The sequence below is a fragment of the Epinephelus fuscoguttatus genome, linkage group LG17, assembly GCF_011397635.1.
Source record: "Epinephelus fuscoguttatus linkage group LG17, E.fuscoguttatus.final_Chr_v1".
Taxonomy (NCBI): Eukaryota; Metazoa; Chordata; class Actinopteri; order Perciformes; family Serranidae; genus Epinephelus; species Epinephelus fuscoguttatus.
Window position 1 is genome coordinate 29,109,709 of NC_064768.1, and position 16,461 is coordinate 29,126,169.

The window sequence follows — 16,461 nt, forward strand, 5'->3', positions numbered from 1 at the left end:
TGCCTGGACAGATTGTGTTTTTATTCAGAGTTCTTTGAGCGATCATAGAAAACATTGGCAGCTGTCACTCACACATATATATATGTGGTTTTATAAATCATTTTTTAAAAAGTATTTGCCATTGTTCCTCTGACACACCCATGTATTCCTAAGCAGTTCACTCATTGTCAAGGTGATACATTCGTCCGAACAGACAGGCAGTGAGCAGCCCACCAGTCATGTTCGAGTGTCTCATGGTCACTGTGCCATCTGCAGCTGTTTCCAGATGCTCAGGCTGCTCCAGGACCAGCTTGCTAGCTAAGACTGAAGGGTACACATATCTGGTCCCAAACTTCCCCTCCAACGTGAAGTCCATTTTAGATTCAGCCTCTTCCACTCCCTGTCCACAGGAACTGATGTCCAACCCTGCACAGCGGACCAGTGCACACACCTGCAACACAGATATGATACATGTGACAAGAGTCTCAAAGAGCAGCTTTAAAATATTCAAACTTATTGGCATTCATACCTGCACAGCGCAGCGACCAAACAGTGTGTGTGTTCCAGCAAATGTGCCTAATGCATAGAGCTCTTCACTGCCACCCTGTGGAAACCTCCGGTACTGCAGGTGACAACAAAATGTGCCATTACACACGTTCACTTCACCCTCTGTCTTGTTTAAGAGGACAAATGTAAATGGGTCATCCAGCATGGATGAGACGAAGGTGGCGGAGGAGGGAGGAACTGATGGAGCACTTTCAGTTGGAGGAGATGCAGATGATGTGGACTGACTACTAACTACCCCCTCCACTGTGGTTCCACTCTGCCCCACCCACAGTGGGTCTAACACTGGCACCCTGGCCACCAGCAGCCTGCCCTCCTCTGGCTCTCCTTTCTGGGCGTGGTAGTAAGTGGCAGAGAAGGGGGTGTAGATGCCACTTCCCCTCATGTCCCGTCGGTTGTTACGCAGGTTGGCCGCTAGCAGGGTGACATTGGCACCCAAGCTGAATGCCCGCTGGAATTGGACAGAGTCCAGTAGGGGGAGTGCATTCAACCAGGCTGTGGGGTAGATCAGCTGACGCACACCCTAAAAAGAGAGGCCAATGTCAGGACAAGAGAAGACCAAACACAGGAATGTAGAGTTGAAAACAGAATTTGAGCGGCTGCTTTTTACCTTCTCCACCAGGGCAATTGTGGGATCATGGAACAGCATGTCAAAGCAGATCATGAGGCCAAATTTTCCAGCAAAAGGCGTCTCAAACGTTATGATCTCAGGTTGAGGCGGTGTGTCAAAGGGTTCATTAATGAAGAGGTTGTATTTATGGTAGCGTGCCACCAGCAGGCCATCTGAGCTGTAAGACAAAAGGTTCTGTGAACAGTTCACACAGACTAGGAAATTATTTATTGGTGTTCTTGCCTGACTTCAGCTACACTATTTCTATTTCAAGGTCTACACTGCACCTGAAAACCACGTTGGTGTTGAACTGCCAGTGTCCATCAGGGGGACAGGAGGAGGAGGGGTCAGTCTTCAGGGGGCAGGGCTGCAGGTCAGCCATGTTGGCCACCACATAGAGGTTGTAACGACGGGCCATACAGCTCAACCGCTGGAGAACCTGTAGAATTCACAGACTGGTGTTGTATGACTGAAGGCTCTGAGCAGCATAGTGGTGTCTTCATGTCAGTATGTCACATGTCAGAGTGCCTGTTCAATAACAACTTTAAATCTAGAAATGTGATTGTGCACCTCAGTGTTGTTGTATCTGCCTGGCTCTGTGCAGGGGTTCCAGCTCTCCTGCTGGGGGTCAGGAATGGTTTCTAAGTAGCCAGAGATGGACGAATGGCTGAAGTTGAAACCATATATACCGTCTTCTGGAAACACCAGGATCTGGGCTCCCTGATCGAGGGAAGATGAGGACAAAGTACAGAGATGAGACAAGCTCCATTACTCTACTGTAGTTATGAAGTGTGTGACATTAAATGTGCTTCTTCATGTGAGAACAAAGAGAAAAACAAGCACTCCTGGTTACCAAGTTAACTTGGGAACACTGATTCGTTTGCAGTAATATATGCCCACCCTCATAAGCACCCTGCCATCACAAGCTTGGGATGGATTTCTTTACTGCTAATATCCTGACTGTGTTTTTTACTGACTTATGTCACTTATCAAACAGAAACTTATTCTTAAATTGAGAGGTCTGTGATTAAGATTCAAGCTCAGTTTACTGTTAAATATTGTGCAATTGATGGCAAGTGACAACAGCAGTGGTGTCTGAGACTTCTGCCAAAGGGGTCCAAGGATCAGTCCAATGAAGAGTTTGAGTTAAAAATTAACAGGAGTTGTGAAATGTAGGATTGTACTGTCATAAGTTTGTCTGTCTCACAGAAATGAGCAGTAAAAAACTAAATAATAAATAACTCCAAACCTGACCATACCTGCTGAGCAGCCCGGGCTGCCTGCTCCTCGTAGATATCCAGGTTTTTCTGCATATGCTGCAGGGCTTCAGGGCGGGACAGGGGGACATGAGGGTCCGGGTTCAAGATTACGTTGTGCTCATACACAGCAGCAACATAGGAGGAATTCATGACAGGCCCAGTATGAACAATGACTGACATTAAAAAAACTAACAACAAGATCCAAAACATTGTTCCAGTCTTTCAGTGTGGACAAAGGTTGTAAACCCGACAGACCTGTTAATGTTGGGGATTGTTTGTTCTGTTTGTTATAAAAGGCAAATAAATTTTTAGGCACTGCTGGGGAGGGACTTATTTTTCTACTTTGGCTTCAGGGAGGGACATTAAACTAAATTCTGATATTATTCTGGTTGCATCCACTTTTGTATCTGTGCGGGTTATTTGCGTGTTGATAGGATTACAAAATTTCTGTGTGGATGGGTGGCTGTCATACACCCATCTTCTGCTGAGGTACACTCACAGTTTGAATGATGATGCAGTTTAGAAAAAGGATTTGCATTTTGCTTAGATCATTAGACACATATTTTATATTTCCGTCTCCACTGGTATAATACCTCATATCTGGAATTCTGCTTATTTTACCCTCACTCATGAACAAGACCCCGAGTTAGTTTAACTGCTTCACTTAGGGTGGTAACCCAACCCCAACCCAGAGAGAGAGATCCACCATTTTTCAGCAGAAAACTATGGCCTAAGACTGAAGGTGCTGACTCTCACTTTGACTGCTTCATATTCAGCTGTAAGCCGCCCCAGTGCATGCTGGAGGTTACAGTTAATGAAGCCATCAGAACCACTGTTTCATGGCCAGAATAGAATCCGCTGTTCTCCTCCTGAATCTGAGGTTCGACAGCTATCTGGAGCCTCCTTTCCGGCACCCTGGAAAACTCTCCCAGGGAGGCTGAGCAGTGTGATTCCCTGATAATTGGAGCACATCCTTTTGTCCCATTTTTAAAAAATGTAAACCACCATCCCTGTCTGCCACTCAACAGGCACTGTTCCTGACCTCAAGGGCACAATGGAACACGGGATGGACAAGCAGATTGGTGCGGCGTGAGCAGTGATGGCAATGCCCAGTGCGCTGTGATGATGGAGCCCTTGATTTATCAGTTCATCTTGTCTTTGTCATGAGTTTTGGGTAATCACTGAAAGAATGAGATTGTGGATACAAGCAGAAAAAGTTTCCTCTGAATGTTGATTGGTCTCAGCCTCAGAGACAGGGTGAGAAGCACAGACATCCTGAAGGCGCATGGAGTAGAGCTGCTGCTACTTTATGCCAAGAAGGGCCAGTTGAGGTGGATCTGGCATCTGATTAGGATGCTTCCTGGTTGCCTCCAGTCAGAGGTGTTCAAGGAATATCCAACAGGTAAGAGGCCCCAGCCCAAACCCAGAACACACTGGTTGGATTATCGATCTCGTCTCACCCGGAACACCTTCGGGGTCCCCCAGGAGGAGCTGGAAAGTGTTGCTGGGAAGAGGGATGTCCGGAGTACTTTGCTCAGCCTGCTGTCTTCACAGACTTGAAACTTAGAAATGAGTTCCCTTAATGGCCCTGATGACATTACCTCATCCTTACACGAATCCCAGGCAAGTACCTAAAGGGTTAGTGAGGTAAGTGGAGCCCACATCAATGCTTTAAGCTCATAAGCTTCCATCTGCTGGTTAGAGAGAGCTTACTCTGTTGCTTTTTTGCATTCTGGGCTACTACGATCTACATGTGAGGAAGGAATAAAACAGAACCACTGTACTGCCTGGACAGATTGTGTTTTTATTCAGAGTTCTTTGAGCTATCATAGAAAACATTGGCAGCTGTCACTCACACACATATATATGTGGTTTTATAAATCATTTTTTAAAAAGTATTTGACATTGTTCCTCTGACACAACCGTCTATTTCTAAGCAGTTCACTCATTGTCAAGGTGATACATTCGTCCGTACAGACAGGCAGTGAGCAGCCCACCAGTCATGTTCGAGTGTCTCATGGTCACTGTGCCATCTGCAGCTCTTTCCAGATGCTCAGGCTGCTCCAGGACCAGTTTACTAGCTAAGACTGAAGGGTACACATATCTGGTCCCAAACTTGCCCTCCAACGTGAAGTCCATTTTAGATTCAGCCTCTTCCACTCCCTGTCCACAGGAACTGATGTCCAACCCTGCACAGCGGACCAGTGCACACACCTGCAACACAGATATGATACATGTGACAAGAGTCTCAAAAAGCAGCTTTAAAATATTCAAACTTATTGTCATTCGTACCTGCATGGCCCAGTGTCTGTAACCACGGTGTTTTCCAGCAAATGCGCCTAATGCATAGAGCTCTTTGCTGCCACCCTGTGGAAACATCCGGTACTGCAGGTGACAACAAAATGTGCCATTACACACGTTCACTTCATCCTCTGTCTGGTTTAAGAGGACAAATGTAAATGGGTCGTACATCATGGATGAGATGGAGGTGGTGGAGGAGGGAGGAACTGATGGAGCAGTTTCAGTTGGAGGAGATGCAGATGATGTGGACTGACTACTAACTACCCCCTCCCCTGTGGTTCCACTCCACCCCACCCACAGTGGGTCTAACACTGGCACCCTGGCCACCAGCAGCCTGCCCTCCTCTGGGTCTCCTTTCTGGGCGTGGTAGTAAGTGGCAGAGAAGAGTGTAGATGCCACTTCCTCTCATGTTCATTCGGTTGTTACGCAGGTTGGCAGCTAGCAGGGTGACATTGGCACCCAAGCTGAACGCCCGCTGGAATTGGACAGAGTCCAGTAGGGGGAGTGCATTCATCCAGGCTGTAGGAAAGATCAGCTGATGCACACCCTAAAAGGAGAGGCCAATGTCAGGACAAGAGACGACCAATCACAGGAATGTAAAACTTTGTACAATTTTTTTAACCTTCTCCACCAGGGCAATTGTGGGATCATAGAACAGGATGTCAAAACAGATCATGAGGCCAAATTTTCCAGCAAAAGGCGTCTCAAACGTTATGATCTCAGGTTGAGGCGGTGTGTCAAAGGGTTCATCAATGAAGAGGTTGTATTTATGGTAGCGTGCCACCAGCAGGCCATCTGAGCTGTAAGAAAAAAGGTTCTATGAACAGTTCACACAGACTAGGAAATTATTTATTGGTGTTCTCGCCTGACTTCAGCTACACTATTTCTATTTCAAGGTCTACACTGCACCTGAAAACCACGTTGGTGTTGAACTGCCAGTGTCCATCAGGGGGACAGGAGGAGGAGGGGTCAGTCTTCAGGGGGCAGGGCTGCAGGTCAGCCATGTTGGCCACCACATAGAGGTTGTTACGCAGGGCCATACAGCTCAACCGCTGGAGAACCTGTAGAATTCACAGACTGGTGTTGTATGACTGAAGGCTCTGAGCAGCATAGTGGTGTCTTCATGTCAGTATATCACATGTCAGAGTGCCTGTTCAATAACAACGTTAAATCTAGAAGTGTGATTGTGCACCTCAGTGTTGTTGTATCTGCCTGGCTCTGTGCAGGGGTTCCAGCTCTCCTGCTGGGGGTCAGGAATGGTTTCTAAGTAGCCAGAGATGGATGAATGGCTGAAGTTGAAACCATATATACCGTCTTCTGGAAACACCAGGATCTGGGCTCCCTGATCGAGGGAAGATGAGGACAGAGTACAGAGATGAGACAAGCTCCATTACTCTACTGTAGTTATGAAGTGTGTGACATTAAATGTGCTTCTTTATGTGAGAACAAAGAGAAAAACAAGCACTCCTGGTTACCAAGTTAACTTGGGAACACTGATTCGTTTGCAGTAATATATGCCCACCCTCATAAGCACCCTGCCATCACAAGCTTGGGATGGATTTCTTTACTGCTAATATCCTGACTGTGTTTTTTACTGACTTATGTCACTTATCAAACAGAAACTTATTCTTAAATTTAGTGGTCTGTGATTAAGATTCAAGCTCAGTTTACTGTTAAATATTGTGCAATTGATGGCAAGTGACAGCAGCAGTGGTGTCTGAGACTTCTGCCAAAGGGGTCCAAGGATCAGTCCAATGAGGAGTTTGAGTTAAAAATTAACAGGAGTTGTGAAATGTAGGATTGTACTGTCATAAGTTTGTCTGTCTCACAGAACTGAGCAGTAAAAAATTAAATAATAAATAACTCCAAACCTGACCATACCTGCTGAGCAGCCCGGGCTGCCTGCTCCTCGTAGATATCCAGGTTTTTCTGCATATGCTGCAGGGCTTCAGGGCGGGACAGGGGGACACGAGGGTCCGGGTTCAAGATTACGTTGTGCTCATACACAGCAGCAACATAGGAGGAATTCATGACAGGCCCAGTATGAACAATGACTGACATTAAAAAAAAACTCACAACAAAGATCCAAAACATTGTTCCAGTCTTTCAGTGTGGACACAAAGGTTGTAAACCCGACAGACCTGTTAATGTTGGGGATTGTTTGTTCTGTTTGTTATAAGGGGGCGAAACGAGGAGAGTCGGCAAATAAATTTTTAGGCACTGCTGGGAGGGGACTTATTTTTCTACTTTGGCTTCAGGAGGGACATTAAACTAAATTCTGATATAATTCTGGCTGCATCCACTGTATCTATGCAGGTTATTTGCGTGTTGATAGGATTACAAAATTTCTGTGTGGATGGGTGGCTGTCATACACCCATCTTCTGCTGAGGTACACTCACAGTTTGAATGATGATGCAGTTTAGAAAAGGATTTGCATTTTGCTTAGATCATTATCAGCGTTCCCAACACATTTATCACTGAGCAAATAAATAAGACACATATTTTATATTTCCATCTCCACTGGTATAATACCTCATCTCTGGAATTCTGCTTATTTTACCCTCACTCATGAACAAGACCCCGAGTTAGTTTAACTCCTTCACTTAGGGTGGTAACTCACTCCCAACCCAGAGAGAGAGATCCACCATTTTTCAGCAGAAAACTATGGCCTAAGACTGAAGGTGTTGACTCTCACTTTGACTGCTTCATATTCAGCTGTAAACCACCCTAGTCACGCAAAGAATGAGATTGTGGGTACAAGCAGTCAAAACATGTTTCCACTGAAGGTTGACTGGTCTCAGCCTTCAAAACAGGGTGAGAAACGCAGACATCCTGAAGGAGCGTGGAGTAGAACTGCTGCTACTTTAGGCCAAAAAGGGCCAGTTGAGGTGGATCTGGCATCTGATTAGGATGCTTCCTGGTTGCCTCCAGTCAGAGGTGTTCAAGAAACATCCAACAGGTAAGAGGCCCCAGCCCAAACCCAGAACACACTGGTGGGATTATAGATCTTGTCTCACCCGGAACACCTTCGGGGTCCCCCAGGAGGAGCTGGAAAGTGTTGCTGGGAAGAGGGATGTCCGGAGTACTTGCTCAGCCTGCTGTCTTCACAGCCTTTAAACTTAGAAATGAGTTCCCTTGATGGCCCTGATGACATTACATCATCCTCACACGAATCCCAGGCAAGTACCTACAGGGTTAGTGAGGTAAGTGGAGCCCACATCAATGCTTTAAGCTCATAAGCTTCCATCTGCTGGTTAGAGAGAGCTCACTCCGTTGCTTTTTTGCATTCTGGGCTACTACGATCTACATGTGAGGAAGGAATAAAACAGAACCACTGTACGGCCTGGACAGATTGTGTTTTTATTCAGAGTTCTTTGAGCTATCATAGAAAACATTGGCAGCTGTCACTCACACACATATATATGTGGTTTTATAAATCATTTTTTAAAAAGTATTTGACATTGTTCCTCTGACACACCTATCTATTCCTAAGCAGTTCACTCATTGTCAAGGTGATACATTCGTCCGAACAGACAGGCAGTGAGCAGCCCACCAGTCATGTTCGAGTGTCTCATGGTCACTGTGCCATCTGCAGCTGTTTCCAGATGCTCAGGCTGCTCCAGGACCAGCTTGCTAGCTAAGACTGAAGGGTACACATATCTGGTCCCAAACTTCCCCTCCAACGTGAAGTCCATTTTAGATTCAGCCTCTTCCACTCCCTGTCCACAGGAACTGATGTCCAACCCTGCACAGCGGACCAGTGCACACACCTGCAACACAGATATGATACATGTGACAAGAGTCTCAAAGAGCAGCTTTAAAATATTCAAACTTATTGTCATTCATACCTGCAGGGCCCAGCTGTAAACAGTGTGTGTGTTCCAGCAAATGTGCCTAATGCATAGAGCTCTTCACTGCCACCCTGTGGAAACCTCCGGTACTGCAGGTGACAACAAAATGTGCCATTACACACGTTCACTTCACCCTCTGTCTTGTTTAAGAGGACAAATGTAAATGGGTCATCCAGCATGGATGAGACGAAGGTGGCGGAGGAGGGAGGAAATGGTGACAGTTTCAGAGTCTGTACAGTGTAGAGATGATGTGGACTGACTACTAACTACCCTCCTGTGGGTCCACTCCGCCCCACCCACAGTGGGTCTAACACTGGCACCCTGGCCACCAGCAGCCTGCCCTCCTCTGGCTCTCCTTTCTGGGCGTGGTAGTAAGTGGCAGAGAAGGGGGTGTAGATGCCACTTCCCCTCATGTCCCGTCGGTTGTTACGCAGGTTGGCCGCTAGCAGGGTGACATTGGCACCCAAGCTGAATGCCCGCTGGAATTGGACAGAGTCCAGTAGGGGGAGTGCATTCAACCAGGCTGTGGGGTAGATCAGCTGATGCACACCCTAAAAGGAGAGGCCAATGTCAGGACAAGAGACGACCAAAAACAGGAATGTAGAGTTGAAAACAGAATTTGAGCGGCTGCTTTTTACCTTCTCCACCAGGGCAATTGTGGGATCATGGAACAGGATGTCAAAACAGATCATGAGGCCAAATTTTCCAGCAAAAGGCGTCTCAAACGTTATGATCTCAGGTTGAGGCGGTGTGTCAAAGGGTTCATCAATGAAGAGGTTGTATTTATGGTAGCGTGCCACCAGCAGGCCATCTGAGCTGTAAGAAAAAAGGTTCTATGAACAGTTCACACAGACTAGGAAATTATTTATTGGTGTTCTTGCCTGACTTCAGCTACACTATTTCTATTTCAAGGTCTACACTGCACCTGAAAACCACGTTGGTGTTGAACTGCCAGTGTCCATCAGGGGACAGGAGGAGAGGGGTCAGTCTCAGGGGCAGGGCTGCAGGTCAGCCATGTTGGCCACCACATAGAGGTTGTAACAGGGCCATACAGCTCAACCGCTGGAGAACCTGTAGAATTTACAGACTGGTGTTGTATGACTGAAGGCTCTGAGCAGCATAGTGGTGTCTTCATGTCAGTATATCACATGTCAGAGTGCCTGTTCAATAACAACTTTAAATCTAGAAATGTGATTGTGCACCTCAGTGTTGTTGTATCTGCCTGGCTCTGTGCAGGGGTTCCAGCTCTCCTGCTGGGGGTCAGGAATGGTTTCTAAGTAGCCAGAGATGGATGAATGGCTGAAGTTGAAACCATATATACCGTCTTCTGGAAACACCAGGATCTGGGCTCCCTGATCGAGGGAAGATGAGGACAGAGTACAGAGATGAGACAGGCTCCATTACTCTACTGTAGTTATGAAGTGTGTGACATTAAATGTGCTTCTTTATGTGAGAACAAAGAGAAAAACAAGCACTCCTGGTTACCAAGTTAACTTGGGAACACTGATTCATTTGCAGTAATATATGCCCACCCTCATAAGCACCCTGCCATCACAAGCTTGGGATGGATTTTTCTTAAATTTAGTGGTCTGTGATTAAGATTCAAGCTCAGTTTACTGTTAAATATTGTGCAATTGATGGCAAGTGACAGCAGCAGTGGTGTCTGAGACTTCTGCCAAAGGGGTCCAAGGATCAGTCCAGTGAAGAGTTTGAGTTAAAAATTAACAGGAGTTGTGAAATGTAGGATTGTACTGTCATAAGTTTGTCTGTCTCACAGAAATGAGCAGTAAAAAAACTAAATAATAAATAACTCCAAACCTGACCATACCTGCTGAGCAGCCCGGGCTGCCTGCTCCTCGTAGATATTCAGGTTTTTCTGCATATGCTGCAGGGCTTCAGGGCGGGACAGGGGGACACGAGGGTCCGGGTTCAAGATTACGTTGTGCTCATACACAGCAGCAACATAGGAGGAATTCATGACAGGCCCAGTATGAACAATGACTGACATTAAAAAAAAACTCACAACAAAGATCCAAAACATTGTTCCAGTCTTTCAGTGTGGACACAAAGGTTGTAAACCCGACAGACCTGTTAATGTTGGGGATTGTTTGTTCTGTTTGTTATAAGACGGGGCGAAACGAGGGAGGTACGGCAAATAAATTTTTAGGCACTGCTGGGGAGGGACTTATTTTTCTACTTTGGCTTCAGGGAGGGACATTAAACTAAATTCTGATATAATTCTGGCTGCATCCACTTTTGTATCTATGCAGGTTATTTGCGTGTTGATAGGATTACAAAATTTCTGTGTGGATGGGTGGCTGTCATACACCCATCTTCTGCTGAGGTACACTCACAGTTTGAATGATGATGCAGTTTAGAAAAAGGATTTGCATTTTGCTTAGATCATTATCAGCGTTCCACCACATTTATCACTGAGCAAATAAATAAGACACATATTTTATATTTCCATCTCCACTGGTATAATACCTCATCTCTGGAATTCTGCTTATTTTACCCTCACTCATGAACAAGACCCCGAGTTAGTTTAACTCCTTCACTTAGGGTGGTAACTCACTCCCAACCCAGAGAGAGAGATCCACCATTTTTCAGCAGAAAACTATGGCCTAAGACTGAAGGTGTTGACTCTCACTTTGACTGCTTCATATTCAGCTGTAAACCACCCTAGTCATGCAAAGAATGAGATTGTGGGTACAAGCAGTCAAAACATGTTTCCTCTGAAGGTTGACTGGTCTCAGCCTTCAAGACAGGGTGAGAAGCGTAGACATCCTGAAGGAGCGTGGAGTAGAACTGCTGCTACTTTAGGCCAAAAAGGGCCAGTTGAGGTGGATCTGGCATCTGATTAGGATGCTTCCTGGTTGCCTCCAGTCAGAGGTGTTCAAGGAACATCTAACAGGTAGGAGGCCCCAGCCCAGACCCAGAACACACTGGTGGGATTATCGATCTCGTCTCACCCGGAACACCTTCGGGGTCCCCCAGGAGGAGCTGGAAAGTGTTGCTGGAAAGAGGGATGTCCGGAGTACTTTGCTCAGCCTGCTGTCTTCACAGCCTTTAAACTTAGAAATGAGTTCCCTTGATGGCCTTGATGACATTACATCATCCTCACACGAATCCCAGGCAAGTACCTAAAGGGTTAGTGAGGTAAGTGGAGCCCACATCAATGCTTTAAGCTCATAAGCTTCCATCTGCTGGTTAGAGAGAGCTCACTCCGTTGCTTTTTTGCATTCTGGGCTACTACGATCTACATGTGAGGAAGGAATAAAACAGAACCACTGTACGGCCTGGACAGATTGTGTTTTTATTCAGAGTTCTTTGAGCTATCATAGAAAACATTGGCAGCTGTCACTCACACACATATATATGTGGTTTTATAAATCAGTTCTAAAAATGTATTTGACATTGTTCCTCTGACACACCCATGTATTCCTAAGCAGTTCACTCATTGTCAAGGTGATACATTCGTCCGTACAGACAGGCAGTGAGCAGCCCACCAGTCATGTTCGAGTGTCTCATGGTCACTGTGCCATCTGCAGCTGTTTCCAGATGCTCAGGCTGCTCCAGGACCAGCTTGCTAGCTAAGACTGAAGGGTACACATATCTGGTCCCAAACTTCCCCTCCAACGTGAAGTCCATTTTAGATTCAGCCTCTTCCACTCCCTGTCCACAGGAACTGATGTCCAACCCTGCACAGCGGACCAGTGCACACACCTGCAACACAGATATGATACATGTGACAAGAGTCTCAAAGAGCAGCTTTAAAATATTCAAACTTATTGTCAATCATACCTGCAGGGCCCAGCGACCAAACAGTGTGTGTGTTCCAACAAATGCGCCTAATGCGTAGAGCTCTTCACTGCCACCCTGTGGAAACCTCCGGTACTGCAGGTGACAACAAAATGTGCCATTACACACGTTCACTTCACCCTCTGTCTTGTTTAAGAGGACAAATGTAAATGGGTCATCCAGTATGGATGAGATGAAGGTGGCGGAGGAGGGAGGAACTGATGGAGCTGTTTCAGGAGGAGGAGAATCGAAACAACTGTCTTGGTGACAGTTTCCAGAGTCTGTAGGTGTAGATGATGTGGACTGACTACTAACTACCCCCTCCACTGTGGTCCCACTCCGCCCCACCCACAGTGGGTCTAACACTGGCACCCTGGCCACCAGCAGCCTGCCCTCCTCTGGCTCTCCTTTCTGGGCGTGGTAGTAAGTGGCAGAGAAGGGGTGTAGATGCCACTTCCCCTCATGTTCATTGGTTGTTACGCAGGTTGGCCGCTAGCAGGGTGACATTGGCACCCAAGCTGAATGCCCGCTGGAATTGGACAGAGTCCAGTAGGGGGAGTGCATTCAACCAGGCTGTGGGGTAGATCAGCTGATGCACACCCTAAAAGGAGAGGCCAATGTCAGGACAAGAGACGACCAAAAACAGGAATGTAGAGTTGAAAACAGAATTTGAGCGGCTGCTTTTTACCTTCTCCACCAGGGCAATTGTGGGATCATGGAACAGGATGTCAAAACAGATCATGAGGCCAAATTTTCCAGCAAAAGGCGTCTCAAACGTTATGATCTCAGGTTGAGGCAGTGTGTCAAAGGGTTCATTAATGAAGAGGTTGTATTTATGGTAGCGTGCCACCAGCAGGCCATCTGAGCTGTAAGACAAAAGGTTCTGTGAACAGTTCACAGACTAGGAAATTATTTATTGGTGTTCTTGCCTGACTTCAGCTACACTATTTCTATTTCAAGGTCTACACTGCACCTGAAAACCACGTTGGTGTTGAACTGCCAGTGTCCATCAGGGGGACAGGAGGAAGAGGGGTCAGTCGTCAGGGGGCAGGGCTGCAGGTCAGCCATGTTGGCCACCACATAGAGGTTGTAACGACGGGCCATACAGCTCAACCGCTGGAGAACCTGTAGAATTCACAGACTGGTGTTGCATGAGTGAAGGCTTTGAGCAGCATAGTGGTGTCTTCATGTCAGTATATCACATGTCAGAGTGCCTGTTCAATAACAACTTTAAATCTAGAAATGTGATTGTGCACCTCAGTGTTGTTGTATCTGCCTGGCTCTGTGCAGGGGTTCCAGCTCTCCTGCTGGGGGTCAGGAATGGTTTCTAAGTAGCCAGAGATGGATGAATGGCTGAAGTTGAAACCATATATACCGTCTTCCGGAAACACCAGGATTTGGGCTCCCTGATCGAGGGAAGATGAGTACAGAGATGAGACAGGCTCCATTACTCTACTGTAGTTATGAAGTGTGTGACATTAAATGTGCTTCTTTATGTGAGAACAAAGAGAAAAACAAGCACTCCTGGTTACCAAGTTAACTTGGGAACACTGATTCATTTGCAGTAATATATGCCCACCCTCATAAGCACCCTGCCATCACAAGCTTGGGATGGATTTCTTTACTGCTAATATCCTGACTGTGTTTTTACTGACTTATGTCACTTACCAAACAGAAACTTATTCTTAAATTTAGTGGTCTGTGATTAAGATTCAAGCTCAGTTTACTGTTAAATATTGTGCAATTGATGGCAAGTGACAACAGCAGTGGTGTCTGAGACTTCTGCCAAAGGGGTCCAAGGATCAGTCCAGTGAAGAGTTTGAGTTAAAAATTAACAGGAGTTGTGAAATGTAGGATTGTACTGTCATAAGTTTGTCTGTCTCACAGAAATGAGCAGTAAAAAACTAAATAATAAATAACTCCAAACCTGACCATACCTGCTGAGCAGCCCGGGCTGCCTGCTCCTCGTAGATATCCAGGTTTTTCTGCATATGCTGCAGGGCTTCAGGGCGGGACAGGGGGACACGAGGGTCCGGGTTCAAGATTACGTTGTGCTCATACACAGCAGCAACATAGGAGGAATTCATGACAGGCCCAGTATGAACAATGACTGACATTAAAAAAACACTCACAACAAAGATCCAAAACATTGTTCCAGTCTTTCAGTGTGGACACAAAGGTTGTAAACCCGACAGACCTGTTAATGTTGGGGATTGTTTGTTCTGTTTGTTATAAGACGGGGGGAAACGAGGGAGGTACGGCAAATAAATTTTTAGGCACTGCTGGGGAGGGACTTATTTTTCTACTTTGGCTTCAGGGAGGGACATTAAACTAAATTCTGATATTATTCTGGCTGCATCCACTTTTGTATCTGTGTGGGTTATTTGCGTGGTGATAGGATTACAAAATTTCTGTGTGGATGGGTGGCTGTCATGCACCCATCTTCTGCTGAGGTACACTCACAGTTTGAATGATGATGCAGTTTAGAAAAAGGATTTGCATTTTGCTTAGATCATTAGACACATATTTTATATTTCCGTCTCCACTGGTATAATACCTCATATCTGGAATTCTGCTTATTTTACCCTCACTCATGAACAAGACCCCGAGTTAGTTTAACTACTTCACTTAGGGTGGTAACTCACTCCCAACCCAGAGAGATCCACCAATTTTCAGCAGAAAAATATGGCCTAAGACTGAAGGTGCTGACTCTCACTTTGACTGCTTCATATTCAGCTGTAAGCCGCCCCAGTGCATGCTGCAGGTTACAGTTAATGAAGCCATCAGAACCACTGTTTCATGGCCAGAATAGAATCCGCTTTTCTCCTCCTGAATCTGAGGTTCGACAGCTATCTGGAGCCTCCTTTCCGGCACCCTGGAAAAACTCTCCCAGGAGGCTGAGCAGTGTGATTCCCCGATAATTGGAGCACATCCTTTTGTCCCATTTTTAAAAAATGTAAACCACCATCCCTGTCTGCCACTCAACAGGCACTGTTCCTGACCTCAAGGGCACAATTGAACACGGGATGGACAAGCAGATTGGTGCGGCGTGAGCAGTGATGGCAATGCCCAGTGCGCTGTGATGATGGAGCCCTTGATTTATCAGTTCATCTTGTCTTTGTCATGAGTTTTGGGTAGTCACTGAAAGAATGAGATTGTGGATACAAGCAGCGGCGAGTTTCCTCTGAATGTTGATTGGTCTCAGCCTCAGAGACAGGGTGAGAAGCACAGACATCCTGAAGGAGTGTGGAGTAGAGCTGCTGCTACTTTATGCCAAAAAGGGCCAGTTGAGGTGGATCTGGCATCTGATTAGGATGCTTCCTGGTTGCCTCCAGTCAGAGGTGTTCAAGGAATATCCAACAGGTAGGAGGCCCCAGCCCAGACCCAGAACACACTGGTGGGATTATCGATCTCGTCTCACCCGGAACACCTTCGGGGTCCCCCAGGAGGAGCTGGAAAGTGTTGCTGGGAAGAGGGATGTCAGTACTTTGCTCAGCCTGCTGTCTTCACAGACTTGAAACTTAGAAAAGAGTTCCCTTGATGGCCCTGATGACATTACATCATCCTCACACGAATCCCAGGCAAGTACCTAAAGGGTTAGTGAGGTAAGTGGAGCCCACATCAATGCTTTAAGCTCATAAGCTTCCATCTCCTGGTTAGAGAGAGCTTACTCTGTTGCTTTTTTGCATTCTGGGCTACTACAATCTACAGTGCCCTCCAAAAGTATTGGAACAGTGAGGTCAATTCCTTTATTTTTGTTGTAGACTGAAAATATTTGGGTTTGACATCAGAAGATGAATATGGGACAAGAGATCAACATTTCAGCTTTTATTTCCAGGTATTTACATCTGGATCTGATACACAACTTAGAAGATAGCACCTTTTGTTTGAACCCACCCATTTTTCATGAGAGCAAAAGTATTGGAACATGTCACTGACAGGTGTGTTTTGTTGCCCAGGTGTCTCCCAATTATATTGATTATTCAAACAATAAATAGCACTGAATGTCTGAGCTCAGTTTCAGATTGGGTACGATAGATTTGCCTGTGCAGACTGCATTTAGAGGTGGAACCAACATGAAAACCAGAGAGCTGT

The 16,461-nt window shown here is 46.1% G+C and overlaps 2 protein-coding genes and 2 pseudogenes across 2 annotated transcripts in view; all 4 read right to left on the minus strand.

The window, feature by feature from the left end:
- Positions 1-14,600, minus strand: LOC125905093 (biotinidase-like). The gene is made up of 7 exons (XM_049602927.1): positions 14,493-14,600; positions 2,413-2,600; positions 1,724-1,873; positions 1,441-1,592; positions 1,154-1,331; positions 509-1,066; positions 1-430 (listed from the first exon to the last, which is right to left on the minus strand). Exons 2-7 carry the CDS (start codon positions 2,590-2,592, stop codon positions 158-160), a joined length of 1,491 nt encoding a protein of 496 aa, XP_049458884.1. The 5' UTR covers positions 2,593-2,600; positions 14,493-14,600; the 3' UTR covers positions 1-157.
- LOC125905090 (biotinidase-like) lies at positions 4,194-6,886 on the minus strand (annotated as a pseudogene).
- LOC125905096 (biotinidase-like) lies at positions 8,176-10,606 on the minus strand (annotated as a pseudogene).
- LOC125905088 (biotinidase-like) overlaps positions 11,865-16,461 on the minus strand; it is a 12,412-nt gene continuing 7,815 nt past the window's right edge. The window contains 7 exon segments of the mRNA XM_049602924.1: positions 11,865-12,291; positions 12,370-12,809; positions 12,812-12,835; positions 12,838-12,967; positions 13,055-13,232; positions 13,340-13,491; positions 13,623-13,772. Coding sequence (XP_049458881.1) covers positions 12,019-12,291; positions 12,370-12,809; positions 12,812-12,835; positions 12,838-12,967; positions 13,055-13,232; positions 13,340-13,491; positions 13,623-13,772 — 1,347 coding nt within the window. The 3' untranslated portion in view covers positions 11,865-12,018.